Below are 25,889 nucleotides of genomic sequence, written 5' to 3'. Positions count from 1 at the left end.
TTGGTCACTACTCGTGCACATTGGAATAACAGTTAAAAGATGGTTGTCAGCATAAAAGGGGTAGGTCTACAAACAACATACCACAAAGCACACTTCCTAAAGATTTTAAATTACTGTATAGCGGTTGCAGCTCAACAAAATTCAGTTTTATTTATAAACTTTAATTACACAGCTACCATGGGTATCATATGCTATACCCCAGTCTTTAATCCCCTGACAAATACTCCTTAGGCTCAAAACCAAGCCTCGAATCATACAGCCATAAAAAAACAGCGATATTTGTAATAAGGGAAAACCAAACTGCCTTTAAAAATCCCACAGCATTTTCCACAGAAATGAAACTTATCACTAATGTCCTGGCCAAAATCCAGCTTGGGTAATTATGTTCTCTTACCTGAATTTCCCTAACAGCTATTCATTTTCACCACCTGTCCTAAAACACTGTGAGCAATTTTAACTAAATTCTGATACTGATTCTAGACAATTAATGTGAAGTTGACTTACTTGGTCAAGTTTCATGGAAGAAAAAAAAAAAAACCACAGATGTTTTGCTGATCTTAGAGCAGTCTTCTACATTTTCTCAAGTGTCACAGTCTTCCTCAAAATCCGTCTTAACTTTTGAGACAAGCCTACGGGCAAGAGCTTCAAGTCAGATCCCTTAGCCAGCCTGCCTTAGAGCTAGGAAGTCATCCATGTCAACCTCAGGCCTCCAGGGCAATCAGGTACAATGCAGGGGCCAGCAGACTGCTATGGAGAAAGGAGCCTGAAGTTGGGAGATGCCCCATTTCTGCAATGGGGGAAGGACTTAAGTCCATCAATTTCAGTAAAGCTTAAACATCATAGTATACAAAAAATTGTCTCCTGCACTAACCAGCTTGAAAATTCAGGAAGCATGCTCTCCGTTCAAAATGGCTCAGTGCTTACCAAAGTATGCCTGGGATTTCTGTTGTTGGGGTAGTAAACTTTCACGCTTCCTTGGCACCCAGGCATCTGGGAAAAGTTGGGGTCTCAATCTCCCACCCCCCACACACAGTTGTGCTTGGGCACACAGTCCATTTCAGTCCTGCTGATCAAATATCCTAGTTTTTGACCAAATCTTGTCACTAATCAGCACAATCAGAATTTGGCCTCATTAAGCTGCTGCGTTTTGTCCCAAAGCTGTCTGCAGATTAATTGTGTATGTCAAACAAGGTGAGGTTTCTAAGGAAACATTATAATTTCTATTACATCAGTTGATGCAATTAAAAAATATATTCATGCTTCTGAGAACACAGGCCTACCTTCATTCATTCTTCAGTACAGATTGTAATGTTTTCACATTCTATCTAAACCTGGAATCTCTATGGAAAAGAAAGTGGTGAAGGAGCTGGGCCAATTTTGCTATTGCACTGAGGCTGCCTCATCCAAATAGTTCATTCAAAGTAATTACTATTTCCACTGAGGATATGTTTGTTGCAAACTGTTACTCTAATTTCCAAGTTAGGATTAGCTGTCCTGAACAAAGGTAGTATCACCTGAAAACCCAGCTGTATATTATAGTCTGCACCTAAAAGGTAAAACCTTCATAGGATTACCCTGGCCATATTTTGGTTCCTAGGCAGCTAACAAATTTGTGATGAAAACCCAGACTAGAGCTCAGATTTATGGTCTGACTGTGGATGATATGTCATCAAGATTTATTTTAGGTTCAAACCTGAAGATACGTTTGTAGCTAAAGACTTATCTATAATTCAAATAAATAATAAAAGACACTGTCCCCCACCTGGTGTTTGTCTTCTTTGCATCCTTTCACCACAATGTTTACAACCTGACCATTACATCATCAAAACACGTCTACAATATTTCAGAAAAAAATAATAATCAATACACCCTACCTATTCTGTCAGTGAAGATTTATTTTATCAAATGAAGCACCCATATTAACTGGATTTTTAATGAGAGATATTAATACACATAAGAGAAATAACCTAGAGGTCATTCCAGGCAAGATCAAGCCACAGACCCATTTGCTTCATCCATTTTAAAAGACTGGGCTTGAACAATTCATAGAAAATGACAAAATCTCAACATGAAAAACAGAGCTTCTGGATCTCTTCAGAATTAATTCAAATTGGTCAGGGCATGAGGGGGGGGTTGATGGGGAACAACACACAGCACCTCTACATGCCAGACAGGGTCCTACTGAACGTCAATGAAATCACAAGGCTTCCACAGAAAAGCTTCCATCTGAATTTTTGTCTTTAATAGCTGCCTAAAGAATATATATTTTATAAACTTAGCTTGATATTTTAAAGCTTTTTGGAAACTACAATATAATGGCAATAGCATTCATAATTCAAAACTATATGAAAGTACCATTTTTCTTTAAACTTCCTATTTGAAATTTTCATTTAGTGGCTCTTGGCTCTCATGAGAAATAATGAATAAAGATACTATATTTACATGCTCCCCTTGGTCATTTATTTTCTAACCTATTGATTGAACAGTGCTGACTGAAGCTGATATTTTCTGGGCCCTATTGATAAGGTATTTAATATGTCTCCTAAATACTACCTGAAATCTGAACCATGATTCTCCAAATGGAGTTAGGATACTTTCTTCTTTGCAGTGTAAAGTGTTTCATGTTTTCTAACCCTGAGCATTATCTGCCAACTTATTTCCTGATCACCCTATAGGTCATTCTACAACCGTTCTCCTACAATTTCAATTTTTACTCTCAATATTGCACCCAGTTTTGTCACTTGGCTTTAGTCTCCAGCCACACTTTTACTGTAGGCAGCAGTACAGTCTGTAGTACTGATGAAAACAGGATTTACCTGTCACCTCACTTGATTGTTCTTGACATTTTTCTCCCCAGTATTTAGTCAGTTACTAATCCAGAACAACTTCCTCTGTTCCATGACAGCTTTGTTCTTGAATAGCCTTCTGTGAACACCTTTCAAAAGCATTTTGGGAACCTTTACATGCTGTTACTGCATTTCTATACAACAAGCCAGTAACCCAGCCAGAGGCACGGAGCGGGCCTGAGCACTGCCCACACTGGTAAGCTGTTAGCACAGCTTGAAACAGGCATGCTTGTACCCCAGCACAGGCAGCAGTTTCACAGAATGGCCACACACAACTTCAAGATGGTCTGGGGGCACACTCATAGGCATGCAGCCTTTTTGGGAAGCTGAGAAGGGTTAGCTCCAAGGAAATCAACTCAACTGCCAGAGTCCCTTGGACAGGCCCATTTTCTGCAGTCCTAGAGCTGTTACCCATATCAACCAGATCATCTTTACACACTTGCTTATGAACTCCTTCTAATGATTAATCTTGACTTACTCATTATATCATTTTTATCCATGTATCTACTAAATGTATTATTTACTAGTTATCATTACGATAATTGTCTATGATACTGGGCTTTCAGTTATATGTGTATACCGTTGGTTTTTTTGTTGGTGCGTTTTGTTTTGTTTTCTATTTGTTTGTTTTTATTTTGGAAGATTTGAGTTGAAGAGTCAAAGGTAAAGGGGAACCAAGGACACATAACATATAAGAACTTATAATTTTCCTTTTCTGCAACAGAATTGGCTCCTCAATCCCTCATATGCCATAACACTAAATAAGATATAAAAGAGATGTGTTCTACCCTCCAGAGAATTATGCATAAACAATATGGTAATCATTATGCGCATAGAGAGAGATACCTTGTGTCAACCTAAACAGTGGCTAGCCTATACCTCATGGACGCATTTTTAAAGCTATCCCCTTAAACTCCATGAACTGAATTAAACCTTGATATAACCTCACTTACTTTAGCAACGTTAAAGCAAAAGAGAATGCAGTACTTCACGATATCACAATATGCAAGATGGCAGGCTTTGAACAGAACTGCCATCTGAAGTACTATAAGATAAAAATAAATGACAGTGAAGAGTACAAATAACACAGGCTGATTAGCTCGGAAGGTTATCATTCTATACCCACTTAATTAGGCAGAGATAGAACTACATTATTTATGAACGTAGCCACTAGCTGATACACCTCTGACTGGCCTACCTCCTAATGATGCAAGATATCTGTTCATAATGAGGTGTACTCTTTTTCCCGAAAAAAATTGCAAGTCTTCAATTAAAAGCTCCTGAGGAAGTGAAGAAAACTCATCACAGGCAGCTTTGAAATAATTTGTGCAAAGAATTTCCTATAAATGATTCTTCTTTGAACCTTGGTAATTTGAAAACTTGCTTATGGTTGGCAAGTCCTGATGGACTCACGGAAGAATGTAAAATAGCAACAGGAAATTAAAAAAAAAAAAAAAGACAAGTAGTAAGGAACAGGCTGACCTAGAATTCAATGATGAATTGGCCTCTAAAATATTCTAAGAGCCAAGTAAAACAAGATCTGTGTTTCTCTTCTCTCCATCTTCCAAAGCCTGTAATACTTACTTTTTAGCGTAGTTGAGGAATTTACATAGCTCTGTTTCCTGATAGTTGCTTTTCCCCCAGTTGCTCCCAGTCAGAACTGTGTATAGCATACAGAACCAACGCATGTGCCAGGAACCACTCTTTCTAAACCAGACATACCAGAAAAAAAAATTGGACAAATGAACTGTACACGTATCTTATTAATGTAGAAGCTGGGGCTTTATTCCACAATAAATCACAGTGTAATACTGAATTCTATGTTGATGTCTGTGGAGCTTTGCCCTGTCTTTTTTAAACAAAAATCTTTTCCTTGAAACCTCTACATTTTAACAGCCCATTTTGACCAGTGCAGGAAGTAAAAGGGAATAGAAGTGCATTGTACTAAACAGATAACCTGTCCGCAACAACATAAAAGAGTGTTCTAGTGATCTATAAAGGCCAATTGGCTGAAACGTGTCTCATAATATGCACAAGCCACTTTCTATCCTGAGATTGGCAAATAGCTCTTCCCTGTTTTGACAGAGCCCATGCAGCAGGTGTTTAAGTGGTGTCCCCCCGCCTTTTTTTTTTTTTAATAAATCTCCAATATAAAGTGGAAATTTTATTTCAGCTGTGTTTGCATCATTAGCTTGCTGGCAATCATATAAGCCTAAATTATCAAGGCAAGCAGTTTCATTTATTGAGACCTCTTGCCGGAAAAGAGCAGCAATCAAATCAGTCAGCCCAAATTATCCTTGACATTAACAAAGGGCTCTGGGATCATTGTAAGAAATGACTTTCTTCTATTACCAAGCTGATTATGTTGTAGATGCCTCTGCAGCATCACAGCACAAAACCTAGATTAAAATAAAAATGTTTATAAGAGCATGTAATTTTCATTGCAACTGTTTGTTGTATTCAATGTTTTATTAAAGCATGCTAAATATACATTATATGTGTATGCGTAAAGTGCACACATGTGCATATAAAAGCTGTAACAGCTTGTGCTTACTTCAGCTAAGCAGCCGTGCAACAGCTCAAGCAAACAGCCCGGCTCCAGTCCTACAGCCACAGGGAACAGAGGCAGCCCTACAGACTACCCATGTCCCGTACTTCCGTGCCCCTGCAGAATCTGGGTCTTACCTTTCAGAGACAAGAATGAAGCCAAGATTTCTGATGTTCACAGGCAGCACTAGTTTCTCACGCACAAATTCTGAGAGCTTGATCTAAACCCATTCTAACTCAGGACTCCGTGGTATAAAAGTATACAGGGCTCACATGTATCAGGGGGAGAGCAGGGAGATCAAAGATATTGCGATTTCTCCTTTTATTGAGAAAAAAAAAAATCCATCTTCACTGTCATACTCTTACAAATCAACAAAATAATTCACAGTGAAAGGACAGCCTCTAGCCTTTAATTTAATGACTCTTATTCTTGTAACCTAGGGCCCAAAGGACACTGCTATTTCTGAGGAAGTTAGGTAACAGGTACCAACCAGGTATTCCAAGCTCATCTGCCAGCATTAATTTTGTATACAAAAACATAATACAATAAATGATTTCCAAAAAACGTTAAGGAAACGCTTCAATTATTTCAGCTCAAAAAAAATAAATACCCAGAGCTGTCAGATGGGTAAGAGAAAAAGTAGAATAGAAAAAAATATATATTCAAGCTTCAAAAGGAATATTAAAAAAATCCCTACTGGGACTTAAAATGTATTTAAAGCTAGGAAAAAAAAGTACTGAAAGCAGCCCATAAAATATTAGATGCAGAGGGTTTTTTTCCAGATGAATATAATGAGCTAAGAGAAGAAAAGCTTGGTGACTAAGGAGAGAAATACGCTAGTTCAGGATCCAGCTATGTCACAACCACAGTGCATTTGTCTAAAATTACAGGCTCATTGTGCAAACAATTTTACCAAACTGAAATCTAGACTGTACAACATTTTCCAGGGTATATACTGGTCAATTGAAAAAGCACCAAATTAGAGTGAAAATTCCTAATCATTCTCAAGCTCAAAGTTTATACATCTTGAAGATGGCATTATGGTTAGCATAACAATATTAAAAAGCTAACACTGATTTTAGACAGTCCTCACCTGCATTCACTACACAAGCTCTCTAATAGTAGGTAAAATCATTTACTACATATTCTTCTGTTGCATGTCATTTACCATGTTTTCCTCTGTAAATACTCTGACTTGATGTGCCAACAGCTTTCAGGTGTTTGTCTGCAGTTCCTTCTCCCAAAACGTGCACTCTTCTGGACAGATTAAGGGGTAGCCAGGTATGGTTCACATATGCTTCAAATACAAAATTGTGTATAGCTAGATTAGATTAATTTTATTGGTTCCTGGACCCAGCTCTACCTCTCATAACTACCACCATCAATCATTGTCTTCCTAACTGTAAATCTTACCATGACACAGCTCACTTTCTACTACAGTTTGGCCAATAACTGTCCAAATCATTGTAGGGCCCAACTGAAATTAGTGGTTCATTGTAACATATTTTACAGATAAAGCAATCATCAGCCTCTGTACTCAGAATATAGTTTAAGCAAATAACAGACCACGAGCACAGAAAGATATGGCAGTTTGCCCAAAGACACTCAGCATGTCTACAGCAAAAATACTAATATCAGTCTCCTGAATCCTAGCCACTGATGCAGCCAGGAAGGGAAAGAAAAAAGAAAAAAAAAAAAAAAAGAAAAGAACACCACACCACAAACAAATCACTGGGGCAATTCTGTTAAAGTTTCTGATCCCTTGCTTTTGAACTGGTTAGGAAACAGGCTATTCCTCATCTGCTCCACTTTAGCATAAAAGACGACCATAAGGATGAGATGAGTTTTCTTTGTTTGATTCTGTATTCAAATTAGTGCACCAGATAAATTCATACACCATTTTTGACACTTCATACTCTTGTATCAACAGAGGTGATGCACTGAAAATGCACAGGCAACTTTCACCACATTCCTTAGTCCATCACTGTTTTATGACCACAAAAAGAGCTACTCTGTCTTAGCCAGCTCAGCATCAGCCTCTTCGCTTTGCCAGTAAATGTCTACTGAAATACAGGTAGATTCATGAAGGTGCAAAATAGGTTAGATACCAGAAACAATAACTGTCCTTCATCATGACTTTACATGGACTTGTTTGCCTATTATACAACATAGACAAAAAACTTAAATACCATCTGAGGAGCAAAGACCAATTCACTTTCATAAAGGGAATCACTCGCTTTTCCTACTGCAATCTGATGCCAACACGTTAAAAACCAGTGTACTGAAAACTTAATGTTAAGTTATGATTACTTTTTAAGATGAAACAGATCTTGCCTGGAAAAGAAATGTTATGTCCTTGAATATAGTTATAATTCCTTAAGGAATAAAATTATATTCTGCGTTCAGGAAACACTTAACAGACATTATAGATATCAGATGAGGACACTGGTCAATTGCTGGGCAGAATCAGAAACAAGGAGAAAAAAACCTTTCAGATGGCTTGTTATAATTAAGCACCGTGTTTTAACACCATATCCTGCATTTAAATTACATAAATGTTACCAAACCATACCACTTTTCTTCATTTTATATTCTTTGCAATTTGATCTGCCCCATCTTAGGGGGCTTGAATAGGTTGGGTCTAGTTGACACAGAGTTGATGTAGGAACTTTTAAGCCACTTCCTTATGCTATAGTTCTAGTTAGAAGAACACAGGGATAACTTGGGCATGAACAACCTGCTACTCACTCCAAAAGTTGTGAAGAAATGAAGAAAGACAAACTGAATGCCTGTTGAAAAGCAAGCTTTTAGGTGTGAAGTCAATCTTAACAGGAATTGGGGTTTCTCCACCCCAGGGTCATGTTGGCAGAAAACAAACCCAAGAGACTCTACAACAGTGAAATGAGACCAGTGCCCCTGGGCCCCACTAGAACCACTGCACTGTCCCACCCAGCTTCCCTTCTGGACCACGTCCTCTTTGCCATGAAACAGGGAAGTTATACAATTGATAAAACTGCATATACCCATATATATATTTCTGGTATAGAGTTTCAGTATGAAAGTCCAATCGGTTTCCACACTGTCACTTGGTTTTAAATTATAACCAGATCAAATAAAGAATATTTTTCCTTACAGACTTGCCTGCCTTTTCATTGCACAAGGAGGTTTATGCATGATCTAGAGGAGTTCCATTTTTAGTGATTTTTTTTTTGCCAATTTTAGTCTCATTTTCATTGTCTTAACTCCAATACAGACAAACAACTGACAGAGATTACATGCAACCTAGAAAAACGGGTGCATTATTCTCCATGATAAACACACTCCCTCTTTTCAGAAGATCTCATTAATTTCTCCTGCTGGGAAAAAAATATTATCCATCTCCTTTCAGTGGTAGCATTTTATCAGCAAAATCACTGAAAGTGACAATAGTGGGAAGACATGCTTTAAAGGTTTAAGACTGGTCAACTATGTCATAGACAAAAATATTCTGCTAAAATAACCATAAAAATCTTAACAGTTTCAGGAGAACATGGATGCCTCACATTTTAGGAAAGTGCAGCTGTACAGCAGTTGTCATCATGATGTCTGGAACACAAGCACTGAAGAGCAGAAGTACACAAGAAAACATCTCTTGTAGATACTACTACATGAGCCTGTAGCAATGCTGTAGCACTGACAGCAATTTTCTTTTATTCAGTATAAATGGGTTCAATTCAACTCATCTAACCACTTAAGTTCCTTTGTGAACCCAGGGAGTGGGTAAAAACTCATCTGAATGATTCGCAAGACCCCACTCCCCCTGCAAGCATTTGACTAGTGTGTCAATCAGTTCATTTACTGTACATTAGTCTCTGAAGAAAATTCACCACCTCTGACATCTCTGAAAAAGAACCCCATCAAATCAAGAAGGCTACATTACTGAGGTATTTTGCCTTTCCTGGCAGCTTCTCACTCATGTCCCCACAAATCTTGAACTCGCTAACACTAAAAGAAAATGGAGGGAATATTTTGCAGAAGATAAAAATGCTGTTGTGTCAGACTATGACTGCAAATTTCTTTCTGACCTTCTATCTTGAGGGAAAGATTTAGCCAGCTAAAGGGATTTTCTCCTGAAATTAAACCTAGTGCAATACTTAAAGACATGCTGCAATGAATCTCCTTGTCTCTTTAATCTCTCCGATGAGAACATGTTGTGTAAGAACATTTCTCCTACTTGCTCTTTCCTTCTTCAACGGCTTACCTTTCTGCCTTCAAAATAAATATGTAATTGGTAATTGCTATTGGTGTCACTTGCAAACACACCTCTAAAGGATATCACATGTCATCGGTATAGATATATATGCTGTATTAAACAACAGTATGGGCTTTCAGTTTTTCCATGATAATCAATTTTAAATTCTATCTGTATTCCTCCTTGTCAAATCAAGTGTTCAAAGCAAGCCGCTACTAACAAATCTATCCAATTGCCACTGTTCATTGTCTGATCTTGGTTAGAAACTGGAAATAAATCTAAGCAGCTGATCATCTACCATGGACGTTAAGGGATGTGTGTTATTTATTCTAGTTAGAACACTTCAAATAATACTTGAAATTTTTTTCGGCGATATTGGTAAATTAATTTCCCTGAAAAAATAGACAAAAGTTGTTTTTCTTATGTTTTCTCTAAATTAATGAGCATTTAATTTTAGACATATAAAACTTCTAGCAGGACAGAGAGAAGCCAACACTTAAGAGCACCCTTTCTTTACAGACATTCTTACAAGATAAAAGAAATCTTCATTCAAAATCCAAAAGAAAGCAGATCAAACTCATCTAAATCTTGGCCTCTTGTATCAGGATAGACACTCAAAACTTTTCTTATCTCATCATTTAGTTAAAAGAGTTATGAAAGGGATAAAATGAATGCAAAAGTCGTCCCGTCCCCCCCCCCCCCCCCCCCATCAAATAAACCCTTATACAATCCATTTTAAAAAGTAAAAAAGTATTTTCTTTGGAAACAGCTTTCGACATTTATAAATATATATATTTATTTATAAAAATATACATATATATATATATTTCCCCCAACAAAAAATGCAGGGAAAAATTATTTTCATTGGAAAGTTTCAGATCAAAAGTTCATAATAAGTTTTAAATTTTACAGTCATTGTTAAAAATAAATTCAAGAAAATACTTCAAAGCTAAACTGTTATTCATTTCGCTATATGAAAGGAAGAAGAAAGTTAAAAATAAAAATGTAACGACTTTTCTTTTCTAAATCCTACCAAGAGATCTGAGGATGATGTGTGTCTGCCTAAGAAACTTAGTGAAATCACTCGGTTCCACCCTCCTGCTAAAACACATTACTAAATACAAACCTGAAATGACTGAAGAACAGTCTTCTCCAAGTGAATTCTAAAAGCTTCCTTCTCTAATTTCTTTTTAATGGAAGCTAATAGTTTGCTCCCTATCTCTCCTCTTCTTTCTGTAAAAATATATTAAAAACTAACAAAAAATTTTCCACCAGAAGTTTCACATGTATAACAAGTTTACATGAAAAAATAAAGTGACAAAAATTTGACAGAAACACACAAATTTCTACACAGATATTAAAGAATCATATATACTAGACAGCCTTTTATATACTGAAGATTAATGAATTAACAGTGTTGGAACTTTAATTCACATTTAATTAAGGAGAGGAAATGAAACTTTTTTTCCCCTCAAGTAATTGAAATTACTGGGAAGCTTTCCAGTAGTTTCCCAAAGTCATGGAAAAGACTACTACAAAGAGAAAACCTGACAATGATGTTCCTGGAACTGTAATTCTGAATAGACTATCTGCCTAGGAAAAAAGGCTGAAAAATGCAGTCATCAGCGTGCATATATAATCACATTATGATTTAATGAGTGAAGTAGCAACTTTTAGTATTTGATTCTTTGTAGTGTTAGCTCAAGCTGAACTCTCCTTTCCTAAGCACGCATTTTTTCTGTAGAGGGTCTTAGTTTAATTCATCTCGGCACAAAACATGTACCACTAGAAAACAAAATTCTGAAGAGCAAACATGGCACAAAGATGCACAGAGATAGCACAAAGTAGTTGAATATAGGACAACTTTTAAAGAAAAAAACATGACCTTATGTGCCCAAATATGCTAAGAGTTTGCATCATCTACTAACAGATTGTGGCACAAAATTCTCCCAAAATGATTCATTTTATTTAACAACAACCAGCTGCTCAACATTTCAGTCAAAGTTCAAAGTCAGTTTAGGTGGCTTGTGGCAGACTTCTATTCTCTCAGGAAGATAATTTACAGTAAGCTTTTTTCGTGTGACAAGCCAGTTACAAGTCAAAGTTCCTCCTGCCTGGGTTTTTCCTCTAGTTCAGGAAGAGTTGCTTTAAAATAGATCAAGAGAGAAAACATTCTGAAATTATGCTATTTGAAATTATGCATTCTGAAATTATGCTCTGAGTACTTCTACTCAATGGTAAGCAGTAGATTATGTTTTACTGCAAATCAGTTCTGAATTCATTAGTAGCTTTTAAATCTTAAAAAAAAAAAAAATTAGGTACGATTTCCATGCTCTTCACAATAGTGCTATGCCTATCACTGCCAGCAGCCTCTGATCTTATCACCAGTAAAAAAAATTCTATGCAAGAACAAAAACCTCCATCTTGTTTCAAAATGCTCAAGCCCCTGCAGATCAACATCATGCATTGTAGACACACTATATTGCAGGGGACCTACAGCAGGAGGTACAGCTGGTAAGGAGTGCATCAGAAAAACAGGCGGACACCTGAGCAGTAGCTAGAAACTATTCCAAGGGAACTGCCAAAAAAAAAAAAAAAAGAAAAAAAAGATAAACAGATAAAAGTGAGCAGTGAGCCGGAGCTCTGAGTGCACTAATGAAGGTCCCTACTGCCCGGCAACTTCCCATTCCAAAAGCACACCCTGCCATTTATTATCTTCTATCACATTTATCATTTTCCGTATTTTGCCAGACCAAACAGTTTGCACAGAGTGCTACTGATGGCATGAAGACGGCAAAACACCAGAAGGATTTCAGCACTTAGCATGAAGTGGAGACAGTGGTAATGCACTAAAGAACTGTTTCAAAGTTTTAAATTCAGAAATGTTCTTCTTTTTTTTTTTTTTTTCCTCCCAGGAATCTTGGAGTTTTAAACTCAGAGTTTTAAGAAATGATTATCAAGTCTTAGAAAAACGTTATCAGGGCAGATGTTGAAAGAGACTGATCTTTGTGTCAGTTTTGCAATAACAGCGATTAGTTTTATTAGGCATCTGGTGAAACTAGAAAGCAAAGAAAGAGGTCAAAAAAGAATGCTTCATGTCAAATAATGCCTGAAATACTGAAATTGAAGCCTTACATTCCATACCATATTTGCAAATACTAGTTCAGAAGGTTTGGGGTGAGTTTTTCTTGTTTGTTTGTTTTTTGTTTGTTTGTTTTGCAATGGAAGATGGATCCCTTTTTCATGGTAACTACTTTGAAGCCAAACAAAAAACCTTTTTTCTCCTAAATGGCTTTTTTGGATGCAAAGATATAAAGGTCTTATCTGTGGGAGGGTAATTTTGTTCTTTGAGTAGATTATTTGATCTGTGCTGGCACAGTTCAGTGCACGTTGAGAAACCTAACATTCTGTTTCCATTTCCAACACTGTTCAATGACACCTCTAACCCGTCCCCCTCCCCCCCAAAAAAAAAAAGATTTCTTAAACAAAATAATCTTGAACTATCCCCTCTCACTTTTTTTTAATGAAATATGTGAAATTGCATTCCTCTTTCTTCCACTGTGCTTTCTTTAAAATTTTGCAAAACCTAAATGAATTGTTAAACTTCAAGCATCATCAAATACATATTCCACCACAAAGGTTGAAAAATCTGTCCTGGTCCAGAAAAGGTTACGTACCTCTGTAAAACCAAGCACTCATAGACATCTGGACTGTGAGCTCACTGCATTCCTCTGGTACAAGACCTAATTCATAGAAGTAGCAAAGCTTATGATGGGATAAAAGTGTTAATTTTCATAATTAGAAAAGTAATTATTGTAATTATTGTTGTCAGCTGCACTAGTACATTAGGTACAGCACCAGGACTTGCTTTCCGTGCATTCATGCACACTGTGGTGTAAATGCCAGTCCAAGTACATATCAGATGAACCCCAACATCCAGTTAGAATGGGATCAGAATGGCACCACCTCTGCCACGCACTGTAAACAAGAGGAAGTGGGATACACAGGCAGGGAGGGAGCAGCGTAACATTCCAGTAAGCTTTGGACTGTCTGGGAACCAAGGCTGTCAGGCAAACACATCTTCCTTGCAACGTAAACTCAGCCTACAAAGAGCTTATGTGAGCTCCTGACAATGTTTGATAAACTGAGTGCGTGTATTTTCTGTGATGTATAATTTATAAATCATTAATTCATAAAGCATCAAACACTTGAATTCTCCACATCCAATAAACGGAATGCTTCATTTGCATTGAGTTGGCCCTAGAGCCACTGAAGGCTTCATTTGCATTAAAAACTGCATCTACATTTCCAAAAGCAGAAAGAGTGTGAAGGAGAAATCAAACCTCTCTAACAAAAGAGCTCTGGCACTACCAAATCAACTTCATATCAAGTACTGGGGGAGGCAGGGGTGCATGCAGAGATTGTGACTTGGAGCCATAGAAGAGACTTCTATCTGGAAGAGATTAAGCAGCAACAGAACATCAGTTCTGGGATGCTTGAACGTATTTACATGTATGCCCTTATTACGCTGCTGTACCCAGAGTATATAAGGGCAAGTGTATGCTTCTCTCAAGGGAGCAATATTCACTAAGTGATATAGAATTGCCTGAAAATTGAAGCATATGCCATCTCTTTTAAAAAAAAAAAAAAAAAGAAAAAGAAAGCATGCTAATGTTTTTCAGCCTACGGCTTGAAGTACCATAGAGACTTAATGCAAAGAATAAGTTCCAATTCAATTACAGTTAGTGTTCTACGTGAAAGTGGTTTGCATGGGCACAGTCTACCAACTCTCTCAACTACTTTCGTCTGTTTTGCTCAAGCTTGTTATACTTGATCCTTCCAATTTTATATATATATATTTACAGGTGTGTGTGCACATATATTAACTTCACTAGCATAAGGCATTCTCAAAAATCTTTGTTATGCCACCAAACTGGAGTGAAAATACATGAGGTCTTCAGTAGGAAGATGGGAAGTTTTCATTTTAAAATGCAGACTGTAAATTTAGAAATCAGAATAGCCATGAAAGTTCTGACCTACTGAGAAACATTTTGGAGAGAATAAACCACAGCAGGAATATAAAGCTTATGCCAGGTATCTGTCAAGGTAGTCAGAAGAGTCACATCCCTCCCTTCACCAAGACTTCACAAGCTTTTTGAACTTCTTGGCACACTGCAGCCTTTCAAAGATAAGTTTGTGTGTATGCCTCCATTCAGCTGGGTAACAAATAAAATGAAAATGTATTTGAGCAGATAAGAGCACAAGCAAACATCGAGTGAAAAATCTGTATCCTTGAAAAGAGAAAGCATGTAGTAAATATTAAGACTAACTTCTGAAAAAAAAAAAAGAAAAGCAAATACTATATTCCTCCTTCTCTAACTTTTAAGATTCTATGAGCAAAGTCCCACTTCAGACCCTTACTGTTATACTGTTAGGAGACTTTATAATGAGAGAAAAATGACAGAATAGTAATTTTGCTCACAGAAAACTGAACTGAGCACGTTTTTCCCACGTCACAAACTCCCCAAAGATACCATTCATTATCAGCCACTTCTGAAAAAACAACGTTCTTTTTCCTGAAGTGAAAGATATTCATCATTAATTACTGGTATGAAGGTACTGCAACAAACATGTTATTCCATTGAGCAGGTGAAATTCATTGTACAGGTGAAGTCTATCTCAAGAACAAGCACCCCAAATACTCTAACTAGCCCATTACCACTGAAAACATAGTTTGTTTGGGGGGGGGGGGGGGGGTGTGGACTGAAAACCAAAACAGTCCATTATACTGATTTATTTCTATTTCAATTATAGAATAAAAAATTCAGCTCTTCATTTCAAATGTGATCAATTCACAAGTGTTAAACTTGCATAGGTAATCAGCTTCAGTTATTAAAAAAATGAACATAAAATACTTTAAAAAAGGGATAAGAAAAGAGCTGGATACACAGTTTTCAGGACTTCAAAGCAACGTTTTCTTACAGACACAGCAGGGATTGCTTGAGGTAGGATATCTTTACTTGTGCAATACACACTTGTCATAAGTACTACTAAAAGGGCTGACTTGCAAAATAAAAAAGATTGTATTTTAGTCTAAAAAGTAATTAAGGACAATAAGAGGAGCACTAAAACTAATGAGTTTTAAAGGTGAAACTCCTTTAAGGTGAGACTGTTACTAAAACTCAGTGACTTGAAGAAAAACTTATGACAATCTAGCTCTCTTTTCTGCGCTCAGCATTAAAGTCACAAGTTCTGTGACTGATCACCATCACTTTGTACTTTATGTAGGACACAGGCAACAGCAATACAAGTTTTAAATGCCTTTTCACTAAATCTTCAAGAAATGTAGCTGATGGCATATATACAACAACTGATGGCACAGAACAGCCTAGCATTATTTATAATGCTTTAAAGCTAGTAAAAAATATATGTTGAATGGCATAAGCTCTTAGAAGAAACTTGCAGTTTGCTGAAATTTTGCAGCCTCTATCCAAAAAAAATATTTAAACAGAAGACAGTAGAGAAAAATAACAATCATTCAGAGCTCCAATTACGTTTATTTTTTGAAAAACAGAGTAGAAGATTTGTACTAGTTTTTGCTGGAATACAGTTAATTTTCTTCAGAATAGCTTGTATGGTGCTATGCTTTAGATTTTTGGTGAAGACAGAGTTGAGGACACAACCATTTTTTTAGCTGTTGCTGACCAGCACTTGCAGAGTGTCCAGGCTTCTCTGTTTCTTATGCTGTTCCCCCAGCGAGGAGGCCAAGGATACACAAACAGTTGAGAGGGGACAGAGCCAGGACACCTGACCAAAGTGATATTCTGCACTGTGAGACATCAAGCTCATCAATAAAAGCTGGGGGTAAAGAAAGAGGAAGGAGGGGGAGACAGGGACATTCAGAGTGACCGCGTTTGTCTTCCCAAGGAACCATTCCACAAGATGAAGCCCTGCTTTCCTGGGAAGAACTGAACATCCGCCTGTTGATGGGAAGTACCAAATGAATTCCCTATGCTGTGTTGCTTGTGCATACAGCTTTTGATTTGCCTATTACCCTGTCTTGATCTTAGCCCACAAGTTTTCTCACTTGGACCTTTCCAATCCTCTTCCCCATCCCGCTGAGGGAGGAATGAGCAAGTGACTCTGTGGGGCTCAACTGCCTGCTGACCTGTGGGTTAACCCAGAGCACCTGTACGTAATAATAACCATTTCTCAGCTTTAATAGCTTGTAAATTGTTTACTTACCTTTCTGTAAAGCAATGATTATAAATGTCATTTTTTGTTAATGAATAGCCTTAACAAAGCATCACATTACTATGAAGCTATGATCTATTGTTCATAAGGTTGCTCATCAATTAGTAGATTCTTAGAAGACTAACATCTACAGTATCACTAGTCATATCTTTGTCAAACAATATATCCAGTATTTCATAGGACCTGTTATTATTGCATCCTTCCAAGCTGTAAGAGGTGACGGCAAATCCAATTCTTCGTAAGGGATAAGAACAAAACAGGAATAAAAACCTATGTAAAACCATGTTACCATACAAAATATGGCAAGATTAATGCATCACTTGGCTGTGAACAAATTTAGTCTAGAAATTAAATTGAGTGCACTTTATGAGCAGAATAAAGTTTTAGAAATATTTCCAATATTCCAAGAGTAGCAGAAAAAAACTGAAATAAGTAAACAGTAAATTCCCATGTTGAAGCTGTATTTCTTAACAAGAAACTAGTTGGTTATTCATTTCTTTGTGCACAACAGTTAACAGTATATCATTTTGATGATATTATTATGGTCCATCTCAGACTGTCAAAAAAACTTATTTTTCTTCCACTGCAACTGGACAGTACACTGAAATAAGACTAATTACCGTACCTTGAAGCAAGTGTGAAATTTTTTCCTGAGTTATTAAATAATTGATCTTAAATATCCCAGCAGGAGAAAAGTTATTCTTACTTCCTGTTAGCTTTGCCACTTCTCTGAAACTTCAGCATCATGATCTTGTGCCAAAGTTCTAAACCCTTAATGCAAGCCTGCAGGCAAATTCTTGCACCCAGCATAACTTAAGTACATTGCATATTAATAGAGATGACTGCTTTTCTGTCTATTTCTACAAAAGACCATAGAAGACAAAAAGAAAGAAATGAAAGAAAACTTGCCAATGCTACACTTTTACCCCAGGTCTTTCATCTAAATTCAGAGATTGAAAGAAGTGTTACCTTCTCTCAATTGTAAATCAACCAACAAAATGCTAAAACATAAGGCAACACCCTCCTATTGTTCAGTTTTACATTTTATTTTCTCTCTATGTCAACATGCTTGGCAAAATTCTCTTATTTCTTTGCATTGCAATGTAGCAGGAAGATGAGTCAATGTGATGACATGAACTAGCTTGTTCCTCAGGGGAAACTAACATAAAATTCTCCCTTCTTGGTTATGTGTGTAGACAGTAGTGCTAATTAGTTATTAAATGATTCTAATTAAAACCAAGCAGATTCATCCTAGATTCCCTCAAGTTAACTCTGATTAGTGGCTTTACACAGATTTTGTCTTTGCTGAAATGATCACCAGTGAAAATCCCATTTAGGCAGCAGTAAATTTCAGTTTGCACTCAGAAGCATAAAAGCTACCTATATTTCACTACATCCTACCTTTAACACCCTAGTTCTGCTTTGTTCTTTCTTTGGGCTCCTGTATTATTACTTCAATGCATCTGTAGCTACCAACATCTGTAAGAATTAAACAAGAGAAACTATGTAATAAAACTGCTCTCCTGCAATAGTTAAGTATGGGAAGAGTCCGGTACAAAATATCTACTATTAAGAACCTTGTACGGATCTTACAGGCATTCAGGGCTTGAGCAAGCTGATTTTCTGAAAGCTACAGGTGGGAATACTTGAAAATGTACGAAGACTAACATATTCAAGATAGAAGCAAAGAAAATCTTTCAGCTATATAAACATTGGTAACTATGCACTTGTTTGCAATATTTATTATATCAAAAACCTTCAAAAACCCAAATCCATTACTTTACATCTTCTCTTATGCTTTTTTCCTCAGACTAATCCATTACATCCTCCGTTCTCAAGCACTCTTACAATAGCAGATCTTGAAAAGCTTTTGGTCTCTATGGTTCCTCATAGAACCTATCAGACTTACTCCAGTGCTTTCATTCATTTGACAAATTGCCAGAATTTCAGAGTTAAAAAAACGCAACAGCTGGTATAAACTAAAGGCACCCCATCACAACCTAAATGTAGAGCACTTGAATATAATTGCTGGATGTTCTCTAGGGGGAAATATAGTTAATGTGCCATTAGTTACAAGCCACTGAGTCAGCCTGGAAGTTCTGAATGCTGGTATAGATGTGTCTGTCAGTGAAACTAACTTGTTTTATAATGTAAGTGATCTCTAGGCAATGAAAGAAGCAAATAAGGAGGACTTTGTTTTGTTTTGTTCATTTTTATGAATACCATCATACCTATTTTAAGCATATATCCTAGAATAACAAAGTATCATGGAATGATATAGCAGCCGTCCATCCAGCCGATTATACCATGCTAGTCTTTATACTTTAGCAAAGCTATTTTCAAAATGCAGTTTGCAAGTGTTTCTTGTAATGGCAAATTACACCAGTGTGATAGATGGTGTAGGGATATGAACTCAAAAGACAGAATTTTCCTTGTTCTTTGCACATCTTAGTCTTAAAATAAGGAATTGTGCATTACATACCTATGAGGAGTGTATGCACACGTTTAAGGGGGAAAAAGAGGAAGGAAAAGTTACACAGCATAAAGGATACATACATAGGATCACGCATAAAGGACCTGCATCATTCACATGCTCTTATATTACATGAACTACTTGACAACAGGACATGGATCTAGCCCAGGTGAGATACGGTCAAAATTTCCCCTCTTTTTCTTAGATAAGTAGTATTCTCCTCCAAATCAGTATTTTCTGGCAGAACAATAACAAAAGAGAAAGCTCTCTCAAAATGAAGATATTTTATGGTGATTTGTAGAATCTGGGTTTTGTTGTTGGCGTTTTTTTTTCGTTTTGTTACTGAATGGTTAAAGCAGCAGAAGCTTCTGAATTTTCTGTGTAGCTCTTCAACAGTTTTATGGCAGTGACAGCTTAAAGGAATGGGGGACAAGACAAACTAGAAAGAAGCCTAACTTATTTAGTCTCAGAACAAGAGTTTCAGCAGAGCTGTTACTCAGCTGTACTCTTACATCTCATCTTCTACACTACTGTTGCACATGGGATACACAGACTAGCTCACACTGCAAAATTCTGAAAGGAACAATCTGTAAAAAAAGAAATTACTTCCTTCTACAGTTTCTACCAAAATGGCTTCATACGAGTTAATCATTTCTCATATACATGCTTAACACCTGTGAATGCACCTAAGTTATAAAAACTAATGTATCAAAGCATAATTAACATTGCATTTGACAGCAAAGATCTGTTTTACACAATCAAAAAAATCAAATGTACCATGCAGTTTCCAAAACAGTGTGACAAGTGTTGCAAGCAGATAAGTATGCTCCTAATCTAGCAGCAGAATATCTCTGATGATAAAAGCTAACAATTTTGCCCCACATGGAAAAAGTACTGGAGAGGATTTTTGACTATGAAGTGGTGAAAGAGAGAGAGAAGGGATGAAAGCACAATCTCTACAGAGTCAGTAAAGGCAACCTTGTAATGTAGCATGGGATTCTCAAGATCTTAGGAACAGTATTCTCATACCCGTTACCTTACAGAAGTCTCTGATCGGTATAACATGTATTACATGCAGTATATAACATGTGCAGTTGCACCCAAAAATCTTAGACCACTAGACACCATTTATACATACATGTTTTTGCTTTGTGTATATACACACACACTGTTAAAAGACAACTCTGCACAAAAGAAATATTGTTCTGGAACATACGAAAAACAACATTCTGTTGAATTTTAAAGGATTTGTAATCCACGGAAACAGAACAGCACAGATTCACACAACTTCAGAAGCTGGGGCTGGTTATGAAAGAACTCACTAGAGACAAGAGGAAATCGTGACAACGTTTATCCCAACACTATCCATGGAGATGAAATGTCTGAACTGAAAGATTAAAAGTATTAACTTCTGCCAAATACGTTTGATTGACTTCCAGTGAATCTAAAAGTCAGCTGGTAGTACACAATCTGGATATACTTCTTTCAAATATAAATATACACACACATATATGTTCAAAATATAAAAAACAGAAGGCAGATGGAATACCATCAAAGCAAAAATAAGCTCATTAATCCCAGTGGGTACCTTCTTCTATCAGATAAGAAAGAAGTACTTATGTGAACTGTTCAGAAGATTAATCTGAAGAAAGTATATGGCTGTTTTTTTGGGGGGTGGGGGTGGGTGTTAATAGAAAACACTTTCACTTAGGTTTCATCTGTTGACTGAGCTGCAAAAGCAGTACTAAACAAGTTATGCATACATACATCTGAAGCTATTCAATTTCAATACTGAAACTTCACAACACCAAAAAATCTGATATTGTTTAATGGCTTCTTTGAAATTCAGTGGCTGCATTTCATGAATTAATTCCTTGCATTATTAGAATACGCTCTCCATATAGTAGAAGACAGCACTAATGTGTAATAACAGCTTACACTGGTTATAACATCTACGTTACCGAACACATTTTCATAATTTATTTCACTGTATATAATTTAAGTATGTCTAGTTACTATAGAGATTCTTCAAACACCCTGCACACATACTTTCCTTATTTCAGGAAATAAGGAATTTCAGCTTCACCTGTTAGATAACACAGAATCCTGAACTAAAATGACAAAAAATTCTGCATCCTGTTGTCATAGCAGCAAGCAGCTTTTTGAACCCCAGGCCAGTGAGGAGGCTGTTATTGGAGTCCAGCTAGGTAGATTACCTCATTCACCCATCTGCTTCTGCAATGGGACAGAAGGGAAAGCCTGCACAATTTGTGGTCCACCCACACCTACTGCACCTCAGTCTGATGCTTTGTATGTGCACTGACTAGAGCTTCAAGTAAGCAAGTTTTAAAGCAGAACCCAAGCTTCTTTCACCTTTAGTTACTTAGAGGTCCCAATCAAGGCCAAAAGTAGAAATTAGCACACACACACATTCAAAAATATACTTCTAAAAAAAAAAAAAAAAAGCAAAAATATGGTTTTAATGACAATATTAACTTTTGAAACAAATCCATGCAGCAATAGCTGGTATCCTGCTTTTGATGCTCCAACTACAAACTCATTCAACACGCCTTAGGCTTTCAGGAATGCCAAAGAAAGCAGTAGGCTTTATAATGTAAGCTTAAATAACCCTAACCACCTTAAATAACTTTTCACAGCCTTTACTACATGCTTTATAGCAACTTATTTGACTGAAGTGAAAGTTGAAAGCCATTCACTGTCTTGCATTAGACTGCTATAATGTCTACATTTGACATGGGCCCTGTTTTGACTCTTCCAACAGAAAGCATTTTATGATCCTGCAGCTGCAGTCTTGTCACAGGTGTGCCTAAACACTGGCACAGACAGTGCTTGCTGTAAACAATTTTAACAATAAGTACACTGCAAGTTGTATTAACTCCTTTTCTCCAGAACCCAACGATACTAGTCACTAATATCAGACACCTACAGCATACATATTTCTTCCTCGTATTGTAAGCCAAGAAGGCTATTCTGATCATTTTTATTCATGATCTCCAAAGCCAGTCAGACCCCAAACGGATAATTGAGTATTACAGACTAAGAAAATCTGATGCCCCTGCAGACTGCTACAAGAACACTTGAACAGCAGGGCCATCACAGTTCCCACAGCAGAAGCAATGACAGAGAGGGGAGTGACCCACTTACAGACACCTGACTCTTAGTGCTGTGCATCTTCTCTTTGATATGCTTTGAGTTGGAAATACTCAAAAAAAAAAAACTCAGGTCTAAGTGTCCCAAATCTACAACTTTTCATCCAACTGTCCTAAATCTAACTTTTCACAACCTTGGCTATCATTTTCTGATGTGTTGTTCGTAAAAGCATCTACTGGAATGTGGAAAATGGTCATGAACAGATCTAACTCAGCATGATGTTACGATAAAAGCTAATATCTTTTGGAGTTCCCCATATTTTTTTGCTCAACTGCAAATGAGAAAACAAATGTTCTCTTTTGGTAGCTTTTCGACAGTATTTCTCTTTACACCTCTTCCTCTTCAAACACATTAACTGTAAGTTACAAAGCTAAATGTGTGACAAAGGAAAAGAACAAAGTGTGCATAGAAATAGACCACATGAATAATTCAGTCTCTGCTTTCACTTGTTCTTACTGCCCATGTTAATACTTAGCGTTCCTCTCTCCACTTTGAATAAATGGATGATAACAGCTTGACTTGGACAATAAATCTCCAAATTTCATTCCTTTCATTAAATTTACACAAATACAGAAGAAATATAAATGTCAAGTCTCATTCACATTTACTAAGGAAAAAAATAAACCTTCTTATGAAGTGAAAGTACAGCTGTACCTTTTAGCCATACAGAAACGCCCTTTTGCCACAAGATGGTTAGGCTGGCCAAAACGCATCAAAGTATACACCTTAAAGAGAGTTTGCAAGTATGTCACCTGGAAGCGTCAAAAGTTCAGCAACTCTAACTCCTTAAAATCAGCTCACCCTGATGAAGGAATCACCTGGATGAATGAGAACGATGCCAGTCAGATATCAACTTCCTCTTGCTTTGCATTAGGACAGATAAAATATAAAGGGGAGAGGAGATAGACACAGGGACAATCTGCTGGAAAGACTCTGCAAAGGCAAGAGGACCTGCATTCAAGTCTCCACACCTGATGTTCTCAATGATGCGCACACAAAGGAAAACCTTTGTCTCCCTATGGTAATGTTTCTGCTGAATCAGTCCACCTGCTTTCTATACACACACAACAGATCTAAGAGGCATATTCATACTAAGCAGTATCTGTATCTTATACTACAGGTCACAAATTGTAATAAGCCCATTATGCACTCTTCACTGAGCTAGTCCACCACACAAACTCCAAAAACACATTTCCAGTGTTGCTCTGATTAAATAAGAACTGCTCAAGTCCTCTATCTTAATATCATATATAGCTATTAAAGGTTTCCTCCACTTGCACAAGGCATGGAAACTTCTTGTTAAGTAAAAGTCCACTGTAGCACTCATCACATTTGTGGAGCAAGTCTGGTTCATAGAAACCAGCAATACACGAACATACAAATTAATAAATATAAAATGGCATTCTTTCCACCCTACCAAATTCCCATCCCCCTGCTTGCCTTTCAGTGTTTTTTCTCAGGAGCCCATAAATACAGAAAGAAAAGGATAATCCCAAACAGACTGTTGCCTCAAACCAATAAAGAGAGGCATTTCAGACTGATTTAATTACTGCAGTGATGCTTGACCCCACAAGGGTGACCCAAATACACAGGGAATTTGCACAGTCAAAGATAAGGAATTTCATAAACTCATCTCTGTTTAAGACTTTACCTTCAACTTAAATTTCCTTCTACCCAGTTATCATAACCGAACATTTTTGTTCTACAAGGGATCAACCATTCATGTAGATTTAATTTATGGCAATTTAAACTGTGTCAGAAAGTTACTAACTTAGGAATATTGCATGTGTCTCTTCGTGAGTTTAATCAGCACCCATTAATGTGCAAGTTATTTTTGCCTTTCTGTTATTCACATGTTTTAAGCTGAAACTACATTTACCTTGAGTGGAAACAAACAGACTCATCAGACCTCAAAATAGATACTTAGCTTGCCCAAACTCTTTACTCACTTTTAGAAGTGAAGAAATTGCACTTTTCCTTTGGATTTTCCTTTGTGTAACTACAAATCAATACTTGCACAAAAATAAGAAGAAAGTGAAATGAGATCTAGGCTCTTGCACATATATTGATAGTGTCTGTGAATCTCATTGTCCTCATCTACCACTATAAATCAAGAAAAAACTCAGTGGATGACTTGTACCTCAAAGTGGCTTTACTACAAAATGAAACTGGTACAAGAAAAAAAAAGAGGTTGGGTTGTAAGTTAAACACATTTATAAGTGCAATATCAGCAGATGAAATACTCGTTTCTAATGTACAGATGGGTAAGAGGAAATGTCAATATTCCAGAAAACTATAGCAAAACAGGCAGTGCGTTGAAGCCATATGAAGGAAATGGTGGCACTTACGCCCTATGAAGCAACTTGGGCTTTTAATTATAAAGACCATAAATCTTGTGTTTACTGGATTAGATGTGGATTTCGCTCACTTTCAACTTACAAATCTCTAGAACATCTGTTAAGCATGCCTCCTCTGAAATCACAGCCCTCTCTTGTTAATGACCATACAACAGGTGATACAAGCCCAGCCATTACCTGAGCAGTTTGCAGTCTGTGGTATAGATTGGAATTTTTTTATGGTTTCACAGAGACACAGCTGAGATGTTATCTAAAGTAAGTGACAAATGAAAGATGAAAAGATTTTCCCATTTCTACTCAGCTGCATTTTTTCTTTTTTCTTTTTTTTTAATCTACATTAATAAAGTACCAAAGACTTCTAGAAAACTAAATTGCCCGGTAAGTAATTGTGCTAGCCATTTATAAATATTAACAAAAGAAATGAAACAATTAAGACTGATTTCATTGATTATATTTTTCCCTAATAGAACTAAATGATACAAGTTCAGACATAAATCTAATCAGTACCAATTTTTACAAATGTACATTGACTCCATTTGCCAAAAACACACTTTCTCAAAAGAGATTTATTTCAGCAAACTGAGGTTTTGAAGTAAAGAGCAGAGCAAAAATAAAGTATTAGCATTAATAATTACTAAGAAAGGAGAAGAAAATCTCACTAAATACATTGCAACAGTGGGAAGTAGAACAGCATTTCAGTGCACAAATGTGTTTTCATAGAGCGTCTTGCAGCCCCTGATGCCTGAAGCGGTGGATTAACCTAGTTTCTGTGGGCATAAAACTAGAATCTATTGCTGAGTGCAGCTGTCAGAGCCACCTGCGTAACTCTGGCTCCATTCAAGTCTCAGAAGAAAGCCAAAGGGTGATTTCAGGATGCTTCAGTGTCCACTTTAATTCACATTTGTCAAAAAAAAAAAAAGTGACTAATAAAAACTAGGGAGATTGACAGCTGCTAATAATGTCTGCCTGGAAGGTTCCTTATGCAAAGTTCAAATAATTTGTGCTTGTC

At 36.8% G+C, this 25,889-nt stretch overlaps 1 protein-coding gene across 14 annotated transcripts in view; it reads right to left on the bottom strand.

Annotated features, from left to right (window-relative positions):
• LOC308177538 (uncharacterized protein) overlaps positions 1-25,889 on the bottom strand; it is a gene marked incomplete at its 5' end in the record, with an annotated part of 322,880 nt that overhangs the window by 241,285 nt on the left and 55,706 nt on the right. For 2 of the 14 annotated variants that reach the window (XR_013939209.1, XR_013939216.1), the window contains one exon: positions 505-629. The exons of 11 other annotated variants lie outside the window; for them this stretch is intronic. Coding sequence is in view for 1 of the 3 variants with exons in the window: in XM_080555018.1 (XP_080411144.1) it covers positions 12,190-12,203; positions 13,303-13,368 (80 nt within the window). Of the gene's footprint in view, positions 1-504; positions 630-10,381; positions 12,204-13,302; positions 13,369-25,889 lie in introns of those variants that run through there. One more of the 14 variants, XM_080555018.1, reaches the window with a different exon arrangement.

The sequence above is a fragment of the Anser brachyrhynchus genome, assembly GCF_964034855.1.
Source record: "Anser brachyrhynchus genome assembly, chromosome: 14".
Classification (NCBI taxonomy): domain Eukaryota; kingdom Metazoa; phylum Chordata; class Aves; order Anseriformes; family Anatidae; genus Anser; species Anser brachyrhynchus.
Note: the sequence above shows the minus strand (reverse complement) of the source record. Positions and strands in the feature narration are given on the sequence as shown.